Here is a 21568-nt window from a genome sequence, read left to right as displayed (position 1 = left end):
TATGGCTGTGATATTTCAGTTTTTCTTTTTCTATAAATCTGAAAAAAATGTCAAAAATGTATTTTATTTCTGTCAGTAAGGGGTGCTGTGTTTACATTAATGTGGAAAAAATAAATGATTTTAACAAATGGCTGCAATCTAAAAAAAAAAAAAAAAAGAGTGGAAAATGTAAGGCTGTCTGAATACTTTCCGTACCCACGATACAGTGCCTGGTGAAAATATTTGGCCCCCTTGAACTTTGCAACCTTTCACCACATTTCAGGCTTCAAACATAAATATAATTTATTATTTTTTTTTTTGTCAAAAATCAACAAACAGTGGGACACATTCATGAAAATTGTCACGATGCGGGGCTCAAGGGAGGACCCAAATGCACGACTCCAGAGACAGCAGACAGTACAGAGGAAACCTTTATTCGGTCCGAGGTATGAGATCAGGTAGACAGTCCAAACAATCCGTAGTACCAGTACGAATGGGCTTACGAGGGTGGTCAATGAACAGGCGTGGGTCGGTGCACGGAGGTCAGAAGTCGAGAAAGCAGGAGTGCGGGAACGAGGCATGAAGAGCAACGATCTAGCGGAGTATCTGTTGTCCCCCGGGTCCTATTTGTACTGGGTCTGATCAGTGGTCATGAGGCGCAGGTGTGCACCTTCTGATTAGACGGCCACGCCCAACCCTGGCTGGAATCCAGGAGCATGACAAAAATGTATTGGATATTTTCAAGTTTTCTTAACAAATAAAAACCTAAAAAGTGGAGCGTGCAATATTGTTCGGCCCACTTGCGTTAATACTTTGTAGCGCCACCTTCTCCTGCAATTACAGCTGCAAGTTGCTTGGGGCATGTCTCTATCAGTTTTGCACATCGAGAGACTGAAAATCTTGCCCATTCTTCTATGCAAAACAGCTCGAGCTCAGTGAAGTTTGATGGAGAGCATTTGTGAACAGCAGTCTTCAGCTCTGCCTTCAGAATCTAGATTGGATTCAGGTCTGGACTTTAACTTGTCCATTCTAACACCTGGATAGGTTTATTTGTGAAGCATTCCATTGTAGATTTGGAGTTACGTTTTGGATCATCGTCCCGTTGGAGGAGAAATATCCGTCCCAGTATCAGGTCAGGTCTTTTGCAGACTCCAACAGGTTTTCTTCCGGAATGGTCCTGTATTTGGCTCCATTAATCTTCCCATCAATTTGAACCATCTTCCCTGGCCCATATCACGAGGCCGCCACCACTATGTTTGACAGTGGGAATGGTGTGTTCATGGTGATGAGCTGCGTGGCTTTTACGCCAAACATATTGTTTTGCATTGTGGCCAAAAAGTTCGATGTTCAATTTCATCTGACCAGAGCACATTCTTCTGCATGTTTGGTGTGTCTCACATGTGGCTTGTGGCAAACTTGAAACGAGATTTTTTTTTTAATGGATATGTTTGGGAAATGGCTTTCTTCTTGCCACTCTTCCATAAAGGCCTGATTTGTGCAGTGTAGGACTGATTGTTGTCCTATGGATAGACCCTCCCACCTCAGCTGTATATCTCTGCAGGTCATCCAGAATGATCATGGGGCTCTTGGCTGCATCTCTGATCAATCTTCTCCTTGTTCGAGGTGAAGGTTTAGAGGGATGGCCGGGTCTTTGTAGATTTGCAGTGGTCTGATACGCCTTCACAATGCTCCTTGACATGTTTCAAGCTTAGGAACTCTTTTTGTATCCAAATCCGGCTTTAAACTTCTCCACAACAGTACCTTGGACCTGCCTGGTGTGTTCCTTGGTCTTCACGATGCTCTCTGCACTTTAAACAGAACCATGATACTATCACAGAGCAGTCTACCTGTCTACCGAGTCGTGCATTTGGGTCCACACTAGAGTTCTGGTTATGACAGAATGGTAGGTTCATTCAAGACTTTATATTGTTCTGAAGTGCGAGAGTGTGTTGTCTGTTTATATGTAGCCTGCAATCGGCCGGCCTCTCACCCAGAGTTGGCAATTAGTTGAGATAAGCGCCAGCACCCCAGTGAGGCTTAGCGGTAGAGAAAATGGACGGATAATTACATTGTAAAAAGATCGAGAAGTCACATCCAATGTGGCGGATGATAAGACGCATGATGGCGGGGGGGGGGCGACCATACGTACGGAAAGAATCCTCAGAAATCTACGGTTAGGTTAGTCAGTTAGTTGGTGGAGGCAAAGGTCCCATCAAAGGCAACGTTTGGAGCTCGAAAATAAATCCTAATTTGATTTCATAATCGTGCTATCAATAAAGAATGTTTAAAAGATTTGTCTGGTTATTTTGTTTTCTTGTAAATGAGACTTTCAATAAAGACTGTTGAAAAAACGCTGCTTCGCCGGTTAAAGGTCCGGTTGTTTCATGTACTTCCGGGTTGCTCCGGAGCTATTGAAGTCAGTTGAGTTTGCAGTTCGCACTTTGTTGAAAACAATCAGGCGAACAATCGGCTGCATTGTGAAGATTTGCCAATTTGAACGGTGGGGGCTCGTCGCTAGTTTTGCCTTCGGCGAAACGCACTTGACGTTTTTCCGTCCCTCTGTGCGGCTAATGAAGACTAAGCTAAGCGTGCTAACCGACGACCATCTGCTCGTCTGTTTTCGTCTTTCGGTGAAAGCGTTGAGAAGGAAAATCTCCAACATGGGCTCCAATGAGCGCTGTCAGTAGCGGGTACGTTTCTAGCAGACCTAGTTGGAACGTTTGTTTTTTTTTTTTTTTGTTTTTTTTTTTTGTTTGTTTTTGCTGTTGTTGTTGTGTTTGGAGGAGCTCCCTCGACGACGATTATTTATGTCGAGGCCCAAACTAGTTCCACCATCATCTCCTGCTCCTCCTTACGCTAAGATTGAGGTCTACTCGAAAATTTGCACCAGCGTCCAATCTCACACGTGAAAACAAACCCTTGGATTAGTTTTCGTTGGAAGCAAATCTGAAAGTCGATTCTCACAAAAGTGTTCACGCGCAACCTTACCAGTTGCCGTAAATGACCATTTGTCAAAATACTGAATCAATTTGGGCTTTAACTTGTGGAGCTAGGTAGTTACTTGAAATGAAAAACCTCTACATATTCAAGTCAACTCGAGTATTTTGCTAGATTTCTCGACTGTTGCATTCAGTTTGTGACTCTCTGGTAACCCCCTCCCCGATTGTCTGACAGATATTAGCTGGAAATAATCCAGTCCTGGGGGAAATTTGGGACAGTGATGTGTCAAATGACGCAACTTGCCATAAAGACGCCACTTAAACATTGGAGAGAAGAGCAGCACAATCGGTCGTGTACATCAGTCTTCAGTTGTGAATTCGTTTGTCCAGGATGCTTTTTAAGGCCTTTGAAGTGACTCTTGCTTTTTTCTGTTGACATCAAGATAGCGGCCACTCGCTATGGTCGTAAGGTTAAACGGTTCCACGTTGACTTGAAGACCGTATACTGTCTTTTCGTACTGGCTCGCTTCTACTATTTGTGTCGTAGACTAAAGACGAGAAATAGTCCAGAAGCCATGCTGACTTAGAAGTGGCCGGCCGCAGTGACCTTTCACCCGCTTCCCATCGGCTGGCAGACCTCATCCGGTGACGACCATGTCTGACAACCAGCCCAACAACAACGTCCCGCTCAACAACAACAACAACAACATGGGGCCCAACAGGATCCGCAACCCCAACATCAACCAGAACCCCCTCATCAACGTTCGAGACCGCCTCTTCCACGCGCTCTTCTTCAAGATGGCCGTCACCTATGCTCGCCTCTTCCCGCCGTCGTTTAGGAGGGTCTTTGAGTTCTTCGTGCTCCTCAAGGTGACGTCACTCCACCTTCCTACTCACGTTCTGTATCGGCATGGTCAGCGCTGGCTACCGCTCTGCTGACATGATAGACTTTTGTGATTTTATCAAAGGGAAGCTAAACCCAAAATGTTTAGAGCAAGAATGGTGTATGTACTAGTTTAAAAAAAAAAAAAAAAAAAAACTGCTGTTTTTATGAATTGTGTGTGTGTGTGTGTGTTATATAATCATTAAGCAACGTCATGGAGGCGCCATGTTGGTTGAAACATCTTTCACTGCAGACCTGCAATGATGACGGAGGGCAACCTGCTACCGCAGCGCTCAGTTGAACTATCAGGCTCAGCAGTGTCCCTCACGATTGAATCTTTTTTTTTTTTTTTTTTTCTTTTTCTGGGGGAATAACTGGTGAAAGGAGTTCACTTACATTGAGTAAAACGGCTGCGTACTAAATGGATGGCTATAACGCCCACCATGCTTCGCTGTTGGTTGACAGGCGATGAGCAGTTCCTGGTTTTCTTCACACATACCGCTTAGAATTAAGGCAAAAGAGTTCAATCTTGGTCTAATCAAACTGGAGAATCTTATCTCTCGCCATCTTGGAGTCCATCATATTTTTTTTTTTTTTAAGAGAAACTCCATGTGGGCTTTCAGGTGTCTTGCACTGAGGAGAGTCTTCCTTCGAGCTAGTCTTCCACCGACTGGTGGAGGGCTGCATGATGGTTGACTTTCTTGAACTTTCTCCAATCTTCTGAGTGTGTTTGTGGAGCTCAGCCACAGCGATGTCTGTTGACCTCTCTCACTAAGGCTCTTCTCCCCCGATTGCTCAGTTTGGCCGTCCGGCTCTAGGAATGGTTCCGGTCGTCCCAAACCTCTTCCCTTTCAAAATTATGGAGGCCGCTATGCTCTTAGGAAACTTCAGTGCAGCGGAAATTTTTTTTTTTTTTTTTTTTTTTTTTTTGTTTTTTGTGGTAACCTTGGCCAGTTCTTTGTACCTTGCCACAATTCTGCCTCTGAGCTCTTGAGACACTGCCTCCCTCCCTCAATTGCTCTGACATGCACCGTGCGCTAGAACTGGCCCGTCTCATGTAGACGTGTGTGACTTTCCACATCAAGTCCAATCAGTTCTAATCAAACTCAGGTGTAGAACCATCTTAAAAACGTCAACTATTCTGTATTTTTTTTTCCTGTCAATTTAGGTGCCTCTGTGTACATTCATGAAGAAAAATATTTGAGCAAATTTCTTCAATGTGACCAAAAAATGTAAGGTGGTCTAAATACTCTGCGTACACACTGCAAGCACATACTATACTGTCCCGTCTTTCTTTCAGACTTGAGCACTGCTGCCCCAAACACTCCCAATTTGTCTCATTGTGTACTAGACAGACAACAATTTACTTTCCTCCTCTTCATTAGGTTAATGTGCTCTTTTTTTGTCTTCTCTTCCTGAATTATTTCGTTATCTTTCCACTGTCTCCCCTTTGTTTTTTCTGTCACCCACTTTCAAACTTTAGGGTTGGATTGGCAAGTAAAAAAAAACTGCCAAAGAACAGTGGCAGTTTAAAAGCTCTACCGTGCCACAATAAAACTGTTTGAGCATAAAATGCATACGTTGTACTCTCTGCCAGCTGAAGAGGGGGGAGGGGTGGGGGATGACAGAGCTATTCAACTAATTAGCATTTTCCACTTTACAAGGCATGTGGCAAAATTCACTGGTGTCAACGGAGTAGCGCACGTTCTAATACAGGAAATGGTCCTTACGTGGACTGTAAGTGTAAGAGGTTTAAATTCCAATGATGTCTGCTTGTCATCATCAGGCTCTCTTTGTCCTTTTCATCCTGGCCTACATCCACATCGCCTTCTCTCGCTCGCCCATAAACTGCCTGGAGAGAGTGAGGGAGCGCTGGCCTCGCGACGGGATCCTTCGCGTGGAGATCCAGCGGAACTCCAGCCGGCCGCCTGTCTTCCTGCAGTTCTATGACTCGCAGGAGGAGGGCGGCGGTGGCGGAGAAACCTTTGCTGGCCTGAGTCTGGCGGCGCTGCAAGAAGACGACGATGATGAAGAGGAGGAGATGATGCTGGACATGTTTGACAACAGCTCAGTGCAGGTGAGGAGATGTCCTGATAGAAATCTCCTGGCCGTCTCATACGGACTCGCTCAGGGGGCTAAAACTCTAAACACATCTTAGGTTTCGTACACACGCACAGATATATATATATATATATATATATATATATATATATATATATATATTTTAATCTGAGACAGACCCCACAGCCGCCTATCCTCACAACGGGAGGGAGTGCTGGATTCTATCCCGGCTATCTTCGGGCAATAGGCGGGGTACGCTCCAAAATGGTTGCCAGTCACATTGGGGCACATTGAAACAGACAACAATTTGCACACACTTCATACCTGTGGGCAATTTAGAGTCTCCAATAAACCTCCCACATGTTTGCGTTTTTGGCATGTGGGAGGAAACCAGAGTGCCCGCAAAAAAACAAGCAAGCGCGGTTAGGACATGCAAACGCCACACAGGTGGGGTCGGGATTTGAACCCCGTCCTCAGAACCGGGTTGGCAGACGCTATTACCGGTCCAATGGCGCCGCCACAGACCCTAAATATAAGTTTTGGTCATATTCTGTGTGTGTGTGTGGTGTCAATACTGAACCCACACGTGCAAAGATTCTGTTAAAAGGGCAAACTGATGATCACAAGCTAAGTGTTCAAAAGGTGAGAACTAAAATATCACTATATATGCACACACACACACACACAGACACGGTATTATTAATATCAGACGGAGTCAACGCTGGCAAGAGTTCACCTCCGTGAGCCGACTCGTGGCTAATGTCACAGCCGTCCAATTCTTTCTGCTCGCCGCAACAATGACAATTTAACGAATCCTGAAAAACTACACTGTCCATTATATCCACGAAACGACTTTTCTGTCTAGTAATTATCATGATAGGTATAAGTAGAAATGTTTGAGGACATGAGAATATATTTATCAGGCCTGCTCTTTCGTTGCTTCAGGAGCAATTCTACAGCTTTCGCAGAGTCCGCTTTCCTTTCGACAGCATTTTTACGATATGGTAAAATGACCTTGAATTAGTTGGCGTTCTCATGAATACTGTTGAAGCCAGAAGTTTACGTACACTTTAATAACACAGCATTAAATTGTGGCATTTAACAAAATGAAATTGTTTTGGTGATCCTGACTGACTTGAAACAGGAGAGGTTTAGCCTGATTTGACTTCAGACTGAGACAAAAAATGAAATGTATTTGCACAGTGGATGTAAACTTCTGGCTTCAACAATGTCAATTGAAGACTATCAATTGCCCGTAAGTGTGAATTGTTGTGTGTTTCCCGTGACTCCACCTCTTGCCCCGAAGATAGCTGGGATAGGCTCCAGCACGTCCGTGACCCTAGTGAGGATAAATGGTACAGAAAATGCACGGATGGATAAAAATAACTCAAAATGGTTGATGTTCAAAATCTGAGCATCTTGCAAAAAAAAAAAAAGACCCTGAAATTGTGCCTTTTTTTTTTTTTTTTTTTTTTTAACTAAAAGTTGATTTAATGAAGAACAAAACCTTCATCTTTCTAATGCCATTCCTCAGCACTGCCTGTTATGATCCACGCTGTTTCACCTCCGCTCGGGACTCTTCTCCTCCTATTCAAACTACTACTTGTTTGAAATTGTCTGGCACATTTGCAGTCCTACTGTTTCATGAATGACTTCCAATTTTTTTTATTTCCCAGCAGTGCCTGTCAGGCTCATAATGTAATCGCAGCTGGTCAGAAGTTTTAAAATTTTGACAGAGGTGGATGCTTTTCCCAATCAAATATGCTGGCGCAGTGTAACGTTCGTGATGTAACTTGCACTCGCAAGCCTCAATTGAAGTCCAAACGTCACCCCACCAGTTTGAGCTGGACCTGGAGCCTCGTCTGAAGCCGTCTCTGATTGGACGAGCGGGAGTAGGGGAGGCGGGAGCGGCAGGCGGGACCAACGACAGCCGGGACGTTTCCTTCAGTCACATCGCCAAAGGTAGGCGGTGGCTTGGCCTGAAGCTCCGCCTCCCCACCGTTCATCATCACACTCGACGCTTTCATCTTGCAGGCTGGCCGCAGGAGGAGTACATGGTGGAATATTCTCTGGAGTACGGCTTTCTTCGTCTGTCGCAGAGCACGCGGCAGAGGCTCAATATTCCTGTCATGGTCGTCACCCTGGGTGAGATGCTATCTTGGGGCGCTCCCGCGAGAAGTGGTGTGACTCTGAACACCGTATGACTCTAAATGCCGCTTTTCCTTTCAGATCCCACCAAGGACGAGTGTTTCGGCGACGGCTTCAGTCGCTTCCTGCTGGATGAGTTTTTAGGTTATGACGACATTCTGATGTCCAGCGTCAAGGCGCTGGCTGAGAACGAGGAGAACAAAGGTGCCAAACGGAGGATAAACGGCAGCCGTCTGATGCCAAAGATCACGTGACCCCTCGTCATGATTTCTTGTGCGCAGGCTTCCTCAGGAACGTGGTCTCTGGAGAACATTATCGCTTCGTCAGCATGTGGATGGCCAGAACGTCCTACCTGGCCGCTTTTGTCATCATGGTCATCTTTGTAAGCCTTCCATCTTCGCCAGTCCACTCTTGTCCATTCCAGTAAAGTTCATCCCGTTTACCCCATTCCAGGCCATCAAAGTCCATGCCCGTCCGCAAGTCTAGTCATTCTAGTCAATGGCAGTCTCTTCTAGTTCATTTCATCGTAGTTGGCTTTGGCTGTCTGGATTCACTGAGTTATATAATCAGCACTTGGATTTCTTTTGGGCTCAAACATGAACACAAGTATGTTTAAAAAAAAAAAAAATAATAATAATAATAATAATTGAAAAATGTTGACGAGGCACTAGGCGATAAATCAGAAGCCATGTTGTGCTTGCTTTTTATTTTATTTTATTTTTTTTTTACATTTGCTTTTGGTGGAGACTGAAGAGTTACACTGTGATGAGCCCGAATGTTGTTCTGCCTATCAGCGCCGGTGGTGCCCAAGACCCGAGTTGATGTTTGTGCTCTTTTTCAGACTCTGTCTGTGTCCATGCTGCTCAGATATTCGCACCACCAGATCTTCGTCTTCATTGGTCAGTTGCCATGGAATAGAAGTACATTTAAACACAAATGCACAACGAACTCCACCCAAACTCCTCAAAGGGCTACAATATTAGGAACACCTCTCCATATGACCCACTGGAATTGTGCATGCAAAGTAACACCGCTGTTGTCTTTGTTTAACATGATTTTCTTCTCAGTTGACCTCCTTCAGATGTTGGAGATGAACATGACTATTGCCTTCCCAGCAGCCCCCCTTCTCACAGTTATCCTCGCCCTCGTGGGTCAGTTCACTTCTTTTTGTCGTGTCACATGTCATTCACAGCCCATGCTTTTGAAATTTGCTTGCCGAGAGGCCTTGTCCTCAAACGGGGGTGAATCCCTCATTGCACCTTGAGGTTCATCACACATTTCGCTTCCTTATTAAAAGGGTTTAGTTTTACGGATGTTTACCACATCATTCTTTATGCGCGCCTGATTCATTCACGCCATAATGGCGCCACTAAAGCGTAACTTCTGCTGTCTTTGATCATATCCAAAAGTTAAACTATTTCGCTTTTTCGAGGTTTGGGACGACCAGAACCTTTCCTGGAGCAGGCTTCTTGATATAGTGCTCCAGTTAACCGGACTGTCTTTTTTTCGGGGGCGTGGAATAAATTGCGATGCTTTGAATAAGCAATAGGTGAGCCGCCAAGTAGAGGGTTTATTGTATTCCAACATGAATGCAAAATACAGTGTTCCAAATGCATAATTTCCCCCAAATAAATGTTATGAGAACGTTAAAGGGTATCTACTTGTGACGTTGGAATGCCTTTGGACATATTTCTGAGGGGAGAAGGGAGGGGTTACAAGTTCTTCTTAAGAGAAGTGTTTGGAGTAAGTCGGGTGCAAAGCCATTTGGCTTCCTGGAGAGCAGTTGCCCTGCTTTGGAGAACACTTTCTCATGGTACTGAGGTGGAGGGAATACATAAAAATGTCATTGCCAGCTTGTACAGCATGGGAGAAGTGTATTGTTGATCGTGGGTTCTTGAAATGTTACCCTCAGCCACGTAGTGCTGGACCGCAACAATGGCATCGGCAGGTGTGTTGGAATTCTTGTTCCTTGTCCAGCTGCTGCCACAGGTGGTTAGCTAAGGAAACAATGCAAGAGTTTTTGCCAAGGCTTACAAGGAGATAACGTACAAATACATTACATGTCTGAACAGTACAAATACATGACTTGGCTCGGATAAGAGGCACAATGTCTTCAGTTCGCATCCAATCAATTCCCTGAGGATGAAATGAGAACGAGAATGGGGCAACTCAAAGTTGTGGCCCAATGTTGGGTCCGAAAGGGTCGGACGATGAACGGCTATGTGGCAGTCACACCTCATTTGCTGACGTTATTTTCTGTCATCAGGTATGGAGGCCATCATGTCGGAATTTTTCAACGATACCACGACGGCCTTTTACATCATCCTCATTGTGTGGTTAGCCGATCAGTATGACGCCATCTGCTGTCACACCAACACCAGCAAACGCCACTGGCTGAGGTGAGTCACCTGACAACCCTGTTACCACGCCCCACGTCCCCTTCTCGCCCAGTTGACTTTTTTTTTTTTTTTTTTAGGTTCTTCTATTTATACCACTTTGCCTTCTACGCATATCATTACCGCTTCAACGGCCAGTACAGCAGCCTGGCGCTGGTCACGTCGTGGCTCTTCATCCAGGTCAGTCGACAATTTCACTTTTCCCGCGCAAGTCAGGTGGGGCGGGGCCGTATGGCCACCGTTAGCCCCGGAGAATTCAAGTATTTGGCCAAGGTCGCCTATGACAGAAAAAGTAATGTGACAAAACTTGGAGTCTGTTGGAAGGAAGGACCACTTCGATCTGAGGAGAAGTCAGTGAGAATTTTTAAAATTGGAAAATGGCTTCTGAAGAAATTGAGTTTGTGTGTGTGTGTGTGTGTGTGTGTGTGTGTTACAGGGAAGGTTTTAATGATAGAAAATATGGTGAGTTTGCCTTCAATATCATGTCAAACACTTGGATTTGATACTTTCCACACGTCTCGGCCCTTGTGATTCCTGTGCTGGTCAGGGAAGCCCTTCTCCGATTGGCTGAGAAGTTTCAGTTGAAAACGTCCCCCGCTGAGCTGGCACGGCTCCAAATTCCTCCAAAAGAGGCTTCTGGAGTGCTCGTTCCACGTTTGAAGAAAATTCCACAAAGGTTGCGGCCACTTGTCATATTGCTTCTGTCGTGTCTGGATTAGACTACGAGAGATTTGGTCCTTCACCCTGGCGCAGTGTCGGACTGCCGCAGCCGTCAAATCTTGCCGTATTTTGGCCAGGCAGCCGAAACCCACGCGACAGTATCCAATCTTTTGCAATTTCTGGGCTTTATCTTGTCAACTGTGGCGAGCACAACAACAACAACGAGCTGTGGCAAGGTGTTTCTAAAAAAACAAAAAAAACTAAACCAAAAAACGACTTCTTCTTCTTTGTCTTTTGGCTTGTCCCGGTAGGGGTCGCCACAGCTTGTCATCTTTTTCCATTTAAGACTGTCTCGTGCATCCTCCTCTCTGTCACCCACAGTCCTCATGTCCTCCCTCACAACAGCAATCAAGCTTTTCTTTGGTCTTCCTCTCTCTCGCTCTTTTGCTTGGCTGCTCCATCCTCAGCACCCTTCTAGCAATATATTCGCTCTCTCACCTCTGAGCACGTCCAAACCATCTACGTCTGCTTTCTCTCACCTTGTCTCCAAAACATCTGACTTAAAAAGAAAAAGACTGGAGTAAAAAAAAAAAAAAAAAAATGTGTGGTGCTTGGGAGATGACTGGGGCTGTACATTCCCGTGACTTCACAACAGCTCAGAGGCAGCCTGCGCTAGCACCAACATATGCACGAAACTGGCGTTCTCTTAAATCGCATTCTAAAGCTTCGGTAAACGTTGGTTTGTGTACGTGTCTAAATGTTGTCAACGGCGATGACGGGAGATGATGCGACTTTGCTTCGCGCAGTCCTATTGGACGATGTTACTCTGCGCTGTCGTTTATATTTTATATTTCCTGGAAGATTTGAATGCCATTTATTGTCATACAAAAGACTAGAATGGAATTGAAGAGCCTCTCCTGTATCGAAGTACACAGAAAATAAATAAAAACACACGTGAAATGGATTGCTCAAGATATCGAAAATGCAAAGGCATGAGCCGTGCTGTAAAGAGCTGTCACCTGACCTGAAGGCATACTTGGGGCCCCTGCGGGGTGAACGGACCTGGCTGTTCATCAGGGGTTCTGATGTGGAGAAACCCTGATGCTTTTCCTCACACACACACACAGTTTATATACAGAACCTCATATAGTCCAGTACAGCCCCGGCGTATCTGACCAGGTTCCCAGTCCGTCTGTCCTGGAGTTCACATAGTGCAGTTTCTGGCCTCATTGCTTCAGCCTAGATCTGCGTCCGAGCGGCATCTGGTCTGACTCACCGACGTGGGGGAAGGAGGGTGGTTCTGTAGCCATGCTTTATGTTGGAGTGCACGTGGTCGAAAGTGTTTCCACCCCTTGTTGGACCTTAAATGTGCTGGTGGGACTTCGGAGGGAAGTCTTCAGATTGGTCTTGGCTATAATGTGAACACCTTCAGGGTGGTCCCAGTGCTGTTGATTCCTGACGTTCAGCAATAGAGAGAGCGCAGCTTTGGCGTTAGCATCCGATGGGAAGTAAGCAGCCATAATGAGGGCTACAGTTAGCTCCTTCGGGGCGTAAAAGGGCCGGTATTGAACAGACGTACTCATATCGGGGGAACGGTGGTTCTCTGTAACCGTGCTGTTGTTTGCACCGGTCGTCAGAGCTCCCCATCCACCTCTGGTTTTGTCTTGAATTTTCATCCCGATCCCGGGAGTCCCATGTGCGGCCCGCTAGCCGCACGCTAGCATTGGGAATGTTCGGGTGATGATGAGGACGCAGCTTGATTGTAAATTGTAATTCCAGTTCGTCCATTGTGTTGGCGATGGATCTGGCGTTGGTGAGCTACAGGCTCTGAAGAGGTGGTCTATGTAGGTTGTTCTTCAGCCTAAGGAGGGGGCCGGACCAACTGCCCCACTTCTGCTTCCTCTCCCTCCTCCATTTGCACCGCTTCGCTGGCCCAGCTAAATCGGTAGCGAGCCCGGCGATCTCGCTAGCTCGCCGAGAATGTTGTTTGAGGTGAAAGTCGCTCGAAACTGCTATTTTGTGTCAGTTTCCGAAGTCCAAAGGTTCCTGGTAGTTGTAGCCGTGTAGTCCCAAGGAGTAAGTATGTGAGTAAAAAAAAAAAAAAAAAAAAAAAGGACAAAATATGAATAGAAGCAATGATCTGGCGAGCCATAATCCCTGGCGTCCTTGTGCACCGCCATCTTCCAATCTCACATTCTCGACTCACTGTAGGGACTATCGGGGGGCCAAATTGTCGGTTGTAGATTGTCACGCTCCAAGTTGTGTTGTTTCTTGCATCATCTGACAAATCAACCACAAACACAAAACCTAGCCTAGCCTAATACAAGATACAGTAGTGTCTGCTAATCTCGGCATTATTTGTGGACATATTATATTTTGTTGATTTTCTTTATGTGGTGCAGCACTCAATGATCTACTTCTTCCACCACTACGAGCTGCCCGCCATCTTGCAACAGATTCGCATCCAGGAGATGCTCCTGCACAACCAGCAGGCGGGGCAGGCCGACCACACGGCGCTACAGGACAGCCTCAACAACAACAACAACGCCGCCGGCGGACCTCCGCCGGAGCCCTCCGCCGCCGCTCTCCGGCCGCAGCTGGAAAGTCCCCCGGCCGCCTCTGCCGGCGAGGTGCGCTCGGAGCTCAACTGGGTGGCTCAGACGGCCGCCGTTATCACGGAAGCGCTGGTGTCCTCCGGCCAGGAGGGGGCGACGAACGCTGAAGGCGGAGAGGTGGCCGCCTTCTGGGTAAGAGGAGGAGGATCAGATGGCGATGGGGGTGGCGCTAGTGGAGAAATGGAACCTTCGGCGGCGGCAGGAAGCACCGTCGCCCTAATCTGCCCCCCCACCCAAACAGACTGCACAGCGCAGCAGCAGAGCCCCACCCACATTTCCTGAGACGACGCGACGTCGTCCCCTATCGCGCGCAGCGGAAGACAATAATCCGAAAGAATCAATGGGCTTTGTCGAAGAAGGCCCGATGAACTGCTTTCCGAAACGAGTCGCGTGACCTCGTCACCTATCTGTAATCATGGCTTGACGTGCTTTTAGTTTGAATAAAACACACTCGTTGTTTGCCTTCTGAACCTCGTCTGGTCCCGTCAGCCTAAATGGGTGTGGTCACTGCACCGGAGGAGGGGGTCGCTCAAACGTATTGAAGGAGGAAAATGTCCTTTTCCAAACACGATGCCCGCGAGCTCATTCAAACATATTGGATCAGAACTCACGTCTTTTTTTTCTCTCTCTCTCTCTCTCAAATTCTTTTACCTCATTGTCAGGCACAGGTGCTCCACCCAAAAATTGTACCCATTGCCAAATCATTATTAAATGAATGTCTTTCTGTGAACACGACACATTCGGTAATCCAATTATTCACGTAGACCCGATCTCAAATGTCAACTCACCCTATGTTCGAGTGACAAGTGTGCCGCTCGGACCGAATCAAGCACTCTGATTTGAAATTATTCGTCAGTTCGTCAGGACGCTTATCCTGTTGGGAGCTGTGGTAATTTAGGGGTGAAAGGAGGAGCGCCCTGAACTGGTCGCCGGTTTGCCGCAGGGCACGTCTCGAGTTGGTTTCGTCCTTCATCACGAAAGGCTGTCAAAGGGATTCACGGGCAATGATTGACAACATACTCGAATGCAATCGTCCCCTCCCGCCCAAATTCAGGCAAGGAAAACCTCGAAACTCGTTTGGAGAGAAAGGCCCAGGCTGCAATGCAACACGTCCGCTGCTGCGTGATACTCTTTCAAGACAGATCCCACAGAGTCCATTTCAAGAGAGGCTGGCCCGTACGGTACCAGAGACCGCTGCGGTCTTCTTTCTGGCTTGCCGACCTGTGTGGGATTTTGCAAGTGCTGTAACAGGAGATCGGGAGCAAATGTGTGCTGGTAAAAACGGCGGAATTTGTAGTGGATGTGCAAAGGGCAGAAAGAAACATCACAAAAGTCGAGGCAAGACAACAAACGCGTGGAGCCGTGGACAAGATTTGCACCCCGAAGCCGAAATCGCTTCAAGTCCCGAGAATGCGGCTTGCGACACCCCTTTTTCATCCACAGTGAGGAGCAGGCGTGTGAGCACCCCCTAGTGGATACATGTGCACGTGCCTGTTCTCTTTCAAACGGTCACATTTGGACTCGCTCTCCGTCTGTGTTTGTTTAGTTCGAAACGACGTCATGTCAGAGGAGGAGTTTTCTTCTTTGAATGTCCTCCGGAGGTGATCGTTGCCAAGTCACGCGTTTCGCAGAGCAGATTAGTCTCCAACGGATCAATGTGGATGTTGCCGTCAGCGGCGTCACGATTTGGAGCTTACCTGGAGATCAACCGCGGATGTCTAACACGCACGCGCGCGCAGAATTCGCACTGGCATTTCGCGCACGCGCACATTTGACGCTGCGGCATCTTCGTTTTCGCGAGCAGCGGACAAGACTGAAGGCAGGTCGGGACTCATTTCTCGTCTTGTTTTTGTGTGCGCGCGTGTTCAGGGTGACAGTCCAACATCTGATCAGGTGAGGCGCGCTCGTGTGCTTATGACAAACAAGGATTTCCCTCGAAAGAGCACATTGATGTTTGATCGCACGGTTGAAATGTGACAAAATGATCTTTAGCATGGGGCCACGCCCCCTCTGTCGTGCACGTTTCGCTTCAGTCGGTGTGCGTCTCGTTTGCCCGAGTGTGCAGTTGCGTGGGGATCGTGTGCGTGCTCGTGACTGGATGCCCGCCATACGCCTGCGTATTGTATAGACAAATGTGTACATTGATAAGATCATTTCTCGGACGGGAGTTCTAGATGTGTGTGTGGAAATCTATATGCGCTCTCTGGGTGAGAAGCAGTGTATAATAACCCCCCCCCCCCCCATAGAGAAACTCTTTCATTCATTTTCGTACCGGTCTTCCACGCTAGGGTACAGGCGTGCTGGATCCCATCCCAGTTGTCTCTGGTCGACGATACTTTTGGATTAAAAAAAAAAAAAAAAAAATTAGACCGGGCGGCCCCCGGGCCAAAAACGGCCGAGCTGATATTTTGCGGTCCCCACCTTAATATGAAAGTCTCGTGTTCGAGTTTGACACAATGGCCCTTTTTCAGCGTTGTGTGGAGAGCTGACAAACCGACCAATCGCGGCGTTTGACATCGACGAAGCTTGATGCAAGCACAGAAACATTTTTCAATCAAAGAAAGTTACAGCAGTGCTCCCGTGGAGAGTTGTACGAGTACTTATGCACACAACTTGTTTTCTTTTGTGTTGGAAAAAAAAAATCAACATTTGAGAAGATTGCCTTTTTTTTTTCACATTTCTAATTTAATCTGCTCGCGCTGAGGCTGCAGCCCAACCTCAAGCAGTCTCTTCCTCCAGTGGCCTTGAAGTAAATTTAGCTCGAGACCCCTATTGTTTTTTTTTTTTTGCTTAGAAATAGTTTTAGGCTCTTCAAACATTTCAAATAAAACGCACACATGGATAATAAAATGGAAAAATGTAAGTCACTGATGGTATAGTGCTACGTACACACGCCTGACTTCAGCGCGGGCAGCGTGAGATCGATTCCCGCCGAGTGATGGTGTCGATACGTGCGCTGCAAGTCACTGGCGACCAGTTCGGGGTGTAGTCTGCCTTTCGCCCAAAGGTGGCCTGGTTAGGCTCCAGCAGTCCCGTGACCCTCGTGAGGATGAGCGGCTTGGAAAATGGACGGATGCTCGCTTGCACGTCTGGTCACCCACCGTGTGTGCCCCCGATTGGCCAATTGATCCTCGTGTACGGCGCGCTTCATGTTGCGAGTGTATCCAGTACGTGTGCGTGTTGTGCGTTTCAGGATGATGCCGATGACGAGCTCGCCGTCAGACAAGATGAAAAAGAAATGGTCCAAAGACAGCCTCACTCTGTTGCCGTGTTTCTACTTTGTGGAGGTACGCACGCAAAAGGCACCTGGCACCAAGTACGTACGGCAAACGCGCGCGGTTAACGTGATTCGTCACGCAGCTCCCCATCGTGGCGTCGTCCATGGTGTCGCTGTACTTCCTGGAGTTGACGGACGTGGTGCGGCCTCCGCAAGTGGCCTTTCGCTGCCACGACCGCGATCTCAGCAAACCCTACGTGGACGGAGGGGACGAAATGATTCCGCTGCTCATGCTGCTCAGCCTCGCCTTCGCCGGGCCGGCCGCTTCGGTACCCTCGCCGCGTCCCCCGCGGTGACCCCCCCTCGGGCTGACTCGTCCCGTTGCGCTTGTGTGTGGCGTCAGATCATGTCGGTGGAGGCGTTCCTTTACTTTCTGCAGTCCCGAAGCAAAGGACGGCAAACGGAAGGCAGCATCAACGCGGGAGGCTGCAACTTCAACTCCTTCTTACGGAGGACCGTCCGCTTTGTGGGTATGACGACAAAGCCACTTGGCCGGCCTCTGGAACCCTGCGGTACCGCGCGTTTGGCTCCGACACCACAAGGGGGCCCCCGAGAGTAGCGTGAAACGCATTAAATGTTCGAATAAGTTAGTTGATTTCGATTTTTTTTTTTTTTTTTTTACAAACTAAACCTCTGCACGTGTTTACTGTTTTTTTGGGGTCTTATGATTCAACTTCCTTTTTTTCCCCATCCATCCCCCACATTGTTCAGGTGAGCTGTCCCAAGTTTTAAACGCAGCCCTCTGCAGGGCAAGTGAAAAAAGTTTGGATTTTATCAGCTCGGCAGATTCGTGAGACAACATTTCTGTCACTGGCTAATGCGTTTGTTTGCCTTTTCCACTCCACCTCCCCTTCCATCATTTTAGGCTCGATTTTCTCTGAAATAAACCTCGGCGCCAAATTCCCTTTCCCCACCTCTCGTAGCCCTGCTGCCGTCAGCCAGCGTAGACAATCTGATAAGAGTAAATGAACGCACAATTTAGCGCAATCCGGTATCTCCGTTCTCCCAATGCTTTACCGATTGGAATGCTGGCTCATTTCTAACGTAGTCCTTCTCATCCCTCCGAGGGAAATTCACTCCAGAAATTAAGGCCATTTTGTTTGGGGCCCCACGAAGGCCGGTGCCGGCTCTGTACCCGCTGTACCCCGATCCGGTCACGCGCCCCAGCTGACCCGTCCCCTCTGCTTTCCGTGCCGTCAGGCGTGCACGTCTTCGGTCTGTGTGCGACGGCGCTGGTCACTGACGTCATCCAGCTGGCGACGGGCTACCACGCGCCCTTCTTCCTCACCGTGTGTAAACCCGACTACAGTCACGTCTCCTGCGACGCCGACGCCTATGTGACCCAAGATGTCTGCTCCGGACACGACCGGCACGCCATCGCGGCCGCCAGGTGCGCCGATTGTTTTTCTGTCAGTCGGCACCTCGTCACTGACTCGTCTTCCCCTTTTCTGCCCGGACAGGAAAACTTTCCCATCGCAGCACGCAACTCTGTCTGCCTTTGCCGCAGTCTACGTTTCCGTAAGTCCCACTTGAGTTGTCGGGTTTTTTTTTTTTTTTTTTTAAGAGTTCATGGTCTGTTTTCGTTGATACTTTGGTTTCTCTGGTGATTTTCCTTTGTCTCCCGTGTTCTCGGGGTCTCATCACTTCCACCCGGTGTGGTCAGCCGTGGCCCTCGTGTCTCCTCAGCAAAAGACAGCAGACGGACTCAAGTGCAAAAACGTATTTCTGTCGTCCGGGCCACAGTACAAGGAAGTTAGAATCTTCAAAGGGTTTCACTCTTAATCCAAAAGGTTTTCCGTGTCCAGTTTTAAGTGTGAAGTCCTCCTACTTCGGGGCGTGTCCGTTGCTAAAATCGATCGCTAGTGCCCGCTTGATCCAGGGAAGCGTGCAGGGAAAAGGCACAAATTCAGGCCTAACCCAGAGCCCAGCGAAAATAAAAAGTATTCTCTTCCGGTGTGGGTTCTGAAATCTGACCGTAGTGATTTATTCGGTTCCTTCATTCTGTACCTGAGTCCGCTCATGACAGCAAGTGGAAGAATTGGCTAATTTCCATTAAGCATTTGAACGCACCAATGCCGCTCACGCGTCATGACGTCACTCCGAACATGCTCAAACGTAGCCTGGAAAAGTGGAGGCATCCTGCTCCACAGGGTCCAGTGGCATAACATCTCCGCCACCGAAGTAATCAAGCGGCTGTCAATGGGGGGGGGGGGGCGCTCATCTCCACAGACGAAGAGAGCGCCACATAGGACTCAGTGAACACAAACCGCGAACTAAATCCAAAAGTGCGATCGGACGATGAGGCACGTGGACGACGCACCAGTGGCTGGAGGTGAGCTGCGATGGCCTGACAAGATCCGATCGATTCGGTAAGGAAAACACGAGAGAAACCAAAACGTGGGTTAAAAACAGGCCCTGAAAGAAGAAACGCAAGGACAGCAAGGCGGTCATCATCGCGGACACGCATTAGCGTGCGTGGCAAGCCAAGTCAAAAAAATTCCATCCCGGCTGTGTGTGCTGTGTGCCCCCCGGCAGATGTATTTCAACTCCAGCATCCCAGACAGCACCAGACTGCTGAAGCCCGTCTTGGTGTTCTTGTTCGCCATGGCCGCCGCACTGACGGGCCTGACTCAGATCACGCAGCACCGCAGCCACCCCGTCGACATCTACGTGGGCTTCCTGATCGGAGCCTTCATCGCCGCCTACTTGGTGAGTTTTCAGTGTGAGAATCCACCTGGATGTTTGTTGCCAAGACAACCGCAGGCCGTTGCTGATTTGGGAGGCTGCCGATTCTCCCGCAGGCTTTTCACGCCGTGGGCAACTTCAAGTCTTCTGACATCACTCCGGAGCCGCCTCTTCCGCCCACCCTGGACGACCCTTTGCGAGCGCTGACCGAGCGCGGGCACGAGTCGGTCTATAACAAGGGCCCTGCCTCGGCCTCTGAGAGCAATGACGAGATCGCGGCGACCCCGGGACCCCTGGAGCGCTTGGATGGCGTGGGGCCGCTCCAGAGGGAGGTTGCGTCCACGGGGAGCCTGAAGAGGGCCAGTGTAGACGTCGAGCTGATGGCGCCGCGGAGTCCCATGGCCAAGGAAACCATGCTGACCTTCAGCAACACTTTGCCGCGGACCAACATCGACGTCGGCGACGCGATGCCGGCGACGGTCCGGCCTGTCCGGCCCGTCCAGCGACGTCTGAAGACGGTCCCCGTCCCGACGGACCCGGTCTCGTCGCGTTGTCTGTCGTCGGAATGGAAGCAGAAGTCCGCGGAAGGACGGGACGAGAGCAGCGATGACGGCTCAGAGGCGCCGAGGGACGACCGAAGCTCTCCTGTTCACGTCTGTCAGCCCGCGTCGTCATCTCGCAAGACCGCTCCCAATCGGAACCAGACTCCTCCTCCGGGAGGCGCCAAAGCCGTGGTGTCGCCTAGACCGCCTCAGATCCCTGAAGCCGGGCCGCCTCCCGTCTCGCCGAAGAGCACCTTAGCCCGTGCCAAGTGGTTGGCAATTCGAGAGAAGACCGGCGGGGAAGTGTCAGGTCGCGTCGCGGCCAATCAGCCGCGACTGGTTCAGGTGATCGCCATGTCCAAGCAGCAAGGCCTCCTGTCTTCACGTGAAAAATCCTCAGAAAGCACCGGAAGCTCCTCCGCCCTGCCCTCTCTGCGCCCCCGACCGGCCAGTGAGAAGCAACGCGATGCCATCCTCACCGTGGACGCCCACGCTTCGCATCACCCCCTGGCCCGAGCGCCCCTGAGTCCCTGGGAGTTGGCCGGGGCCAACCCACCGGACGCGTACGACTTGAACAGCCTCCAGCGGGGAGATTCCGCCGCCTGCGGCAGCAGTTTCCGGCCGTGCCGGTCCACCGGCGGAGCCTCTGAAGCGGTGCATCTGATGCCGACGCAATTTGAGGTGCTGACGGACACGCAGCGCAAGGAAATGGCAACCAGACGCAAGACGGCCCTGGTTCTTCTGGAGCGAGATGCTCAACTGACTAACGAGGAGATTCACTTCAACAGTTTCCGAGGTCGCAGAGGGAAGGATTAGTCCGGTGAAAAAGACGAGGGCACCTGTAATTGTCATGCAGCCGCATCACTTCATGGAATGATTTTGATTCGTCACTGTGTTGAGCAGCGGGCGGGGCTGCTGAACGCCTGACGCCGACCGCAGACATCCATGCGTAGACGCAATATTGAGTGCTGAATCGCGGCCGCGTCACCACCGTATTGGATGCGGAAAAGCTGAACGGCTGACGTTCAGGTCGCCACCGTTTTACGCGCAAAGCCAGACCTCGTGCCACCGAGACTGGACCATGACATTTAACGCCAGCGCTTTTCTCAACGCTCAAATCTGCTTGACATATAAACTAGATGGCGGGAACAGGAAGATTGCGGCTGACCGTTCATTTTCACAACACAATCTACTGATAATTGCGTCTCGTTCGCTGGATGGATAATGAAGACAGTCTTTCTTTGGTTGTTGTCAATATTGCTGGATCAATTATCTATCACTGAAAATAAAAATCCAAATTTGGTAAATGTGAACATTGGTTCTTGATCACATCTCCAATTCAAGCGCAACCAAACTCAAAAGTCTCGACTTATTATTGCCTAT

At 48.9% G+C, this 21568-nt stretch overlaps 2 protein-coding genes across 5 annotated transcripts; both read left to right on the top strand.

Annotated features, from left to right (window-relative positions):
• The first annotated feature begins 2356 nt into the window (after positions 1-2356).
• On the top strand, positions 2357-14151 carry tmem259 (transmembrane protein 259). Of its 3 annotated transcripts, XM_061824107.1 has the most exons (12): positions 2357-2669; positions 3466-3788; positions 5588-5878; positions 7701-7824; positions 7897-8007; positions 8092-8214; positions 8292-8392; positions 8852-8909; positions 9078-9161; positions 10277-10409; positions 10487-10586; positions 13469-14151. In XM_061824107.1, the coding sequence occupies exons 2-12, from the start codon at positions 3573-3575 to the stop codon at positions 13961-13963; spliced, it is 1836 nt and encodes a 611-aa protein (XP_061680091.1). In that variant the 5' UTR covers positions 2357-2669; positions 3466-3572; the 3' UTR covers positions 13964-14151. The 3 variants fall into 3 exon arrangements, with proteins under 3 accessions (XP_061680091.1, XP_061680090.1, XP_061680092.1); XM_061824106.1 differs by having other exon boundaries at positions 7701-8007; XM_061824108.1 differs by lacking the exons at positions 10487-10586; positions 13469-14151 and having other exon boundaries at positions 10277-10413.
• Positions 14152-15268: 1117 nt separating this feature from the next.
• plppr3b (phospholipid phosphatase related 3b) lies at positions 15269-21492 on the top strand. Of its 2 annotated transcripts, none has more exons than XM_061824098.1 (8): positions 15269-15574; positions 16875-16968; positions 17042-17227; positions 17302-17428; positions 18159-18348; positions 18419-18476; positions 19494-19667; positions 19760-21492. In XM_061824098.1, exons 1-8 carry the CDS (start codon positions 15270-15272, stop codon positions 20999-21001), a joined length of 2376 nt encoding a protein of 791 aa, XP_061680082.1. In that variant the 5' UTR covers position 15269; the 3' UTR covers positions 21002-21492. The 2 variants fall into 2 exon arrangements, with proteins under 2 accessions (XP_061680082.1, XP_061680083.1); XM_061824099.1 differs by having other exon boundaries at positions 15274-15504.
• Positions 21493-21568: the final 76 nt, after the last annotated feature.

This window comes from Syngnathoides biaculeatus, chromosome 7 (assembly GCF_019802595.1).
Source record: "Syngnathoides biaculeatus isolate LvHL_M chromosome 7, ASM1980259v1, whole genome shotgun sequence".
NCBI lineage: Eukaryota > Metazoa > Chordata > Actinopteri > Syngnathiformes > Syngnathidae > Syngnathoides > Syngnathoides biaculeatus.
The sequence above is the reverse complement of the archived record's forward strand: the minus strand, read 5'-3'. Positions and strand labels throughout refer to the sequence as shown.

Bases quoted from the DNA above. Each gene is read 5' to 3' on its own strand.
- plppr3b (XM_061824098.1), top strand. From the start codon at position 15,270: ATGTCCTCCGGAGGTGATCGTTGCCAAGTCACGCGTTTCGCAGAGCAG. The intron at 17,228-17,301 runs GTACCCTCGCCG...GTGTGGCGTCAG, and splicing joins TCGCCGGGCCGGCCGCTTCG to ATCATGTCGGTGGAGGCGTT. The intron at 17,429-18,158 runs GTATGACGACAA...CCGTGCCGTCAG, and splicing joins GAGGACCGTCCGCTTTGTGG to GCGTGCACGTCTTCGGTCTG.
- tmem259 (XM_061824106.1), top strand. From the start codon at position 3,573: ATGTCTGACAACCAGCCCAACAACAACGTCCCGCTCAACAACAACAAC. The intron at 8,215-8,291 runs GTGCCAAACGGA...TCTTGTGCGCAG, and splicing joins TGAGAACGAGGAGAACAAAG to GCTTCCTCAGGAACGTGGTC. The intron at 8,393-8,851 runs GTAAGCCTTCCA...GCTCTTTTTCAG, and splicing joins TTGTCATCATGGTCATCTTT to ACTCTGTCTGTGTCCATGCT.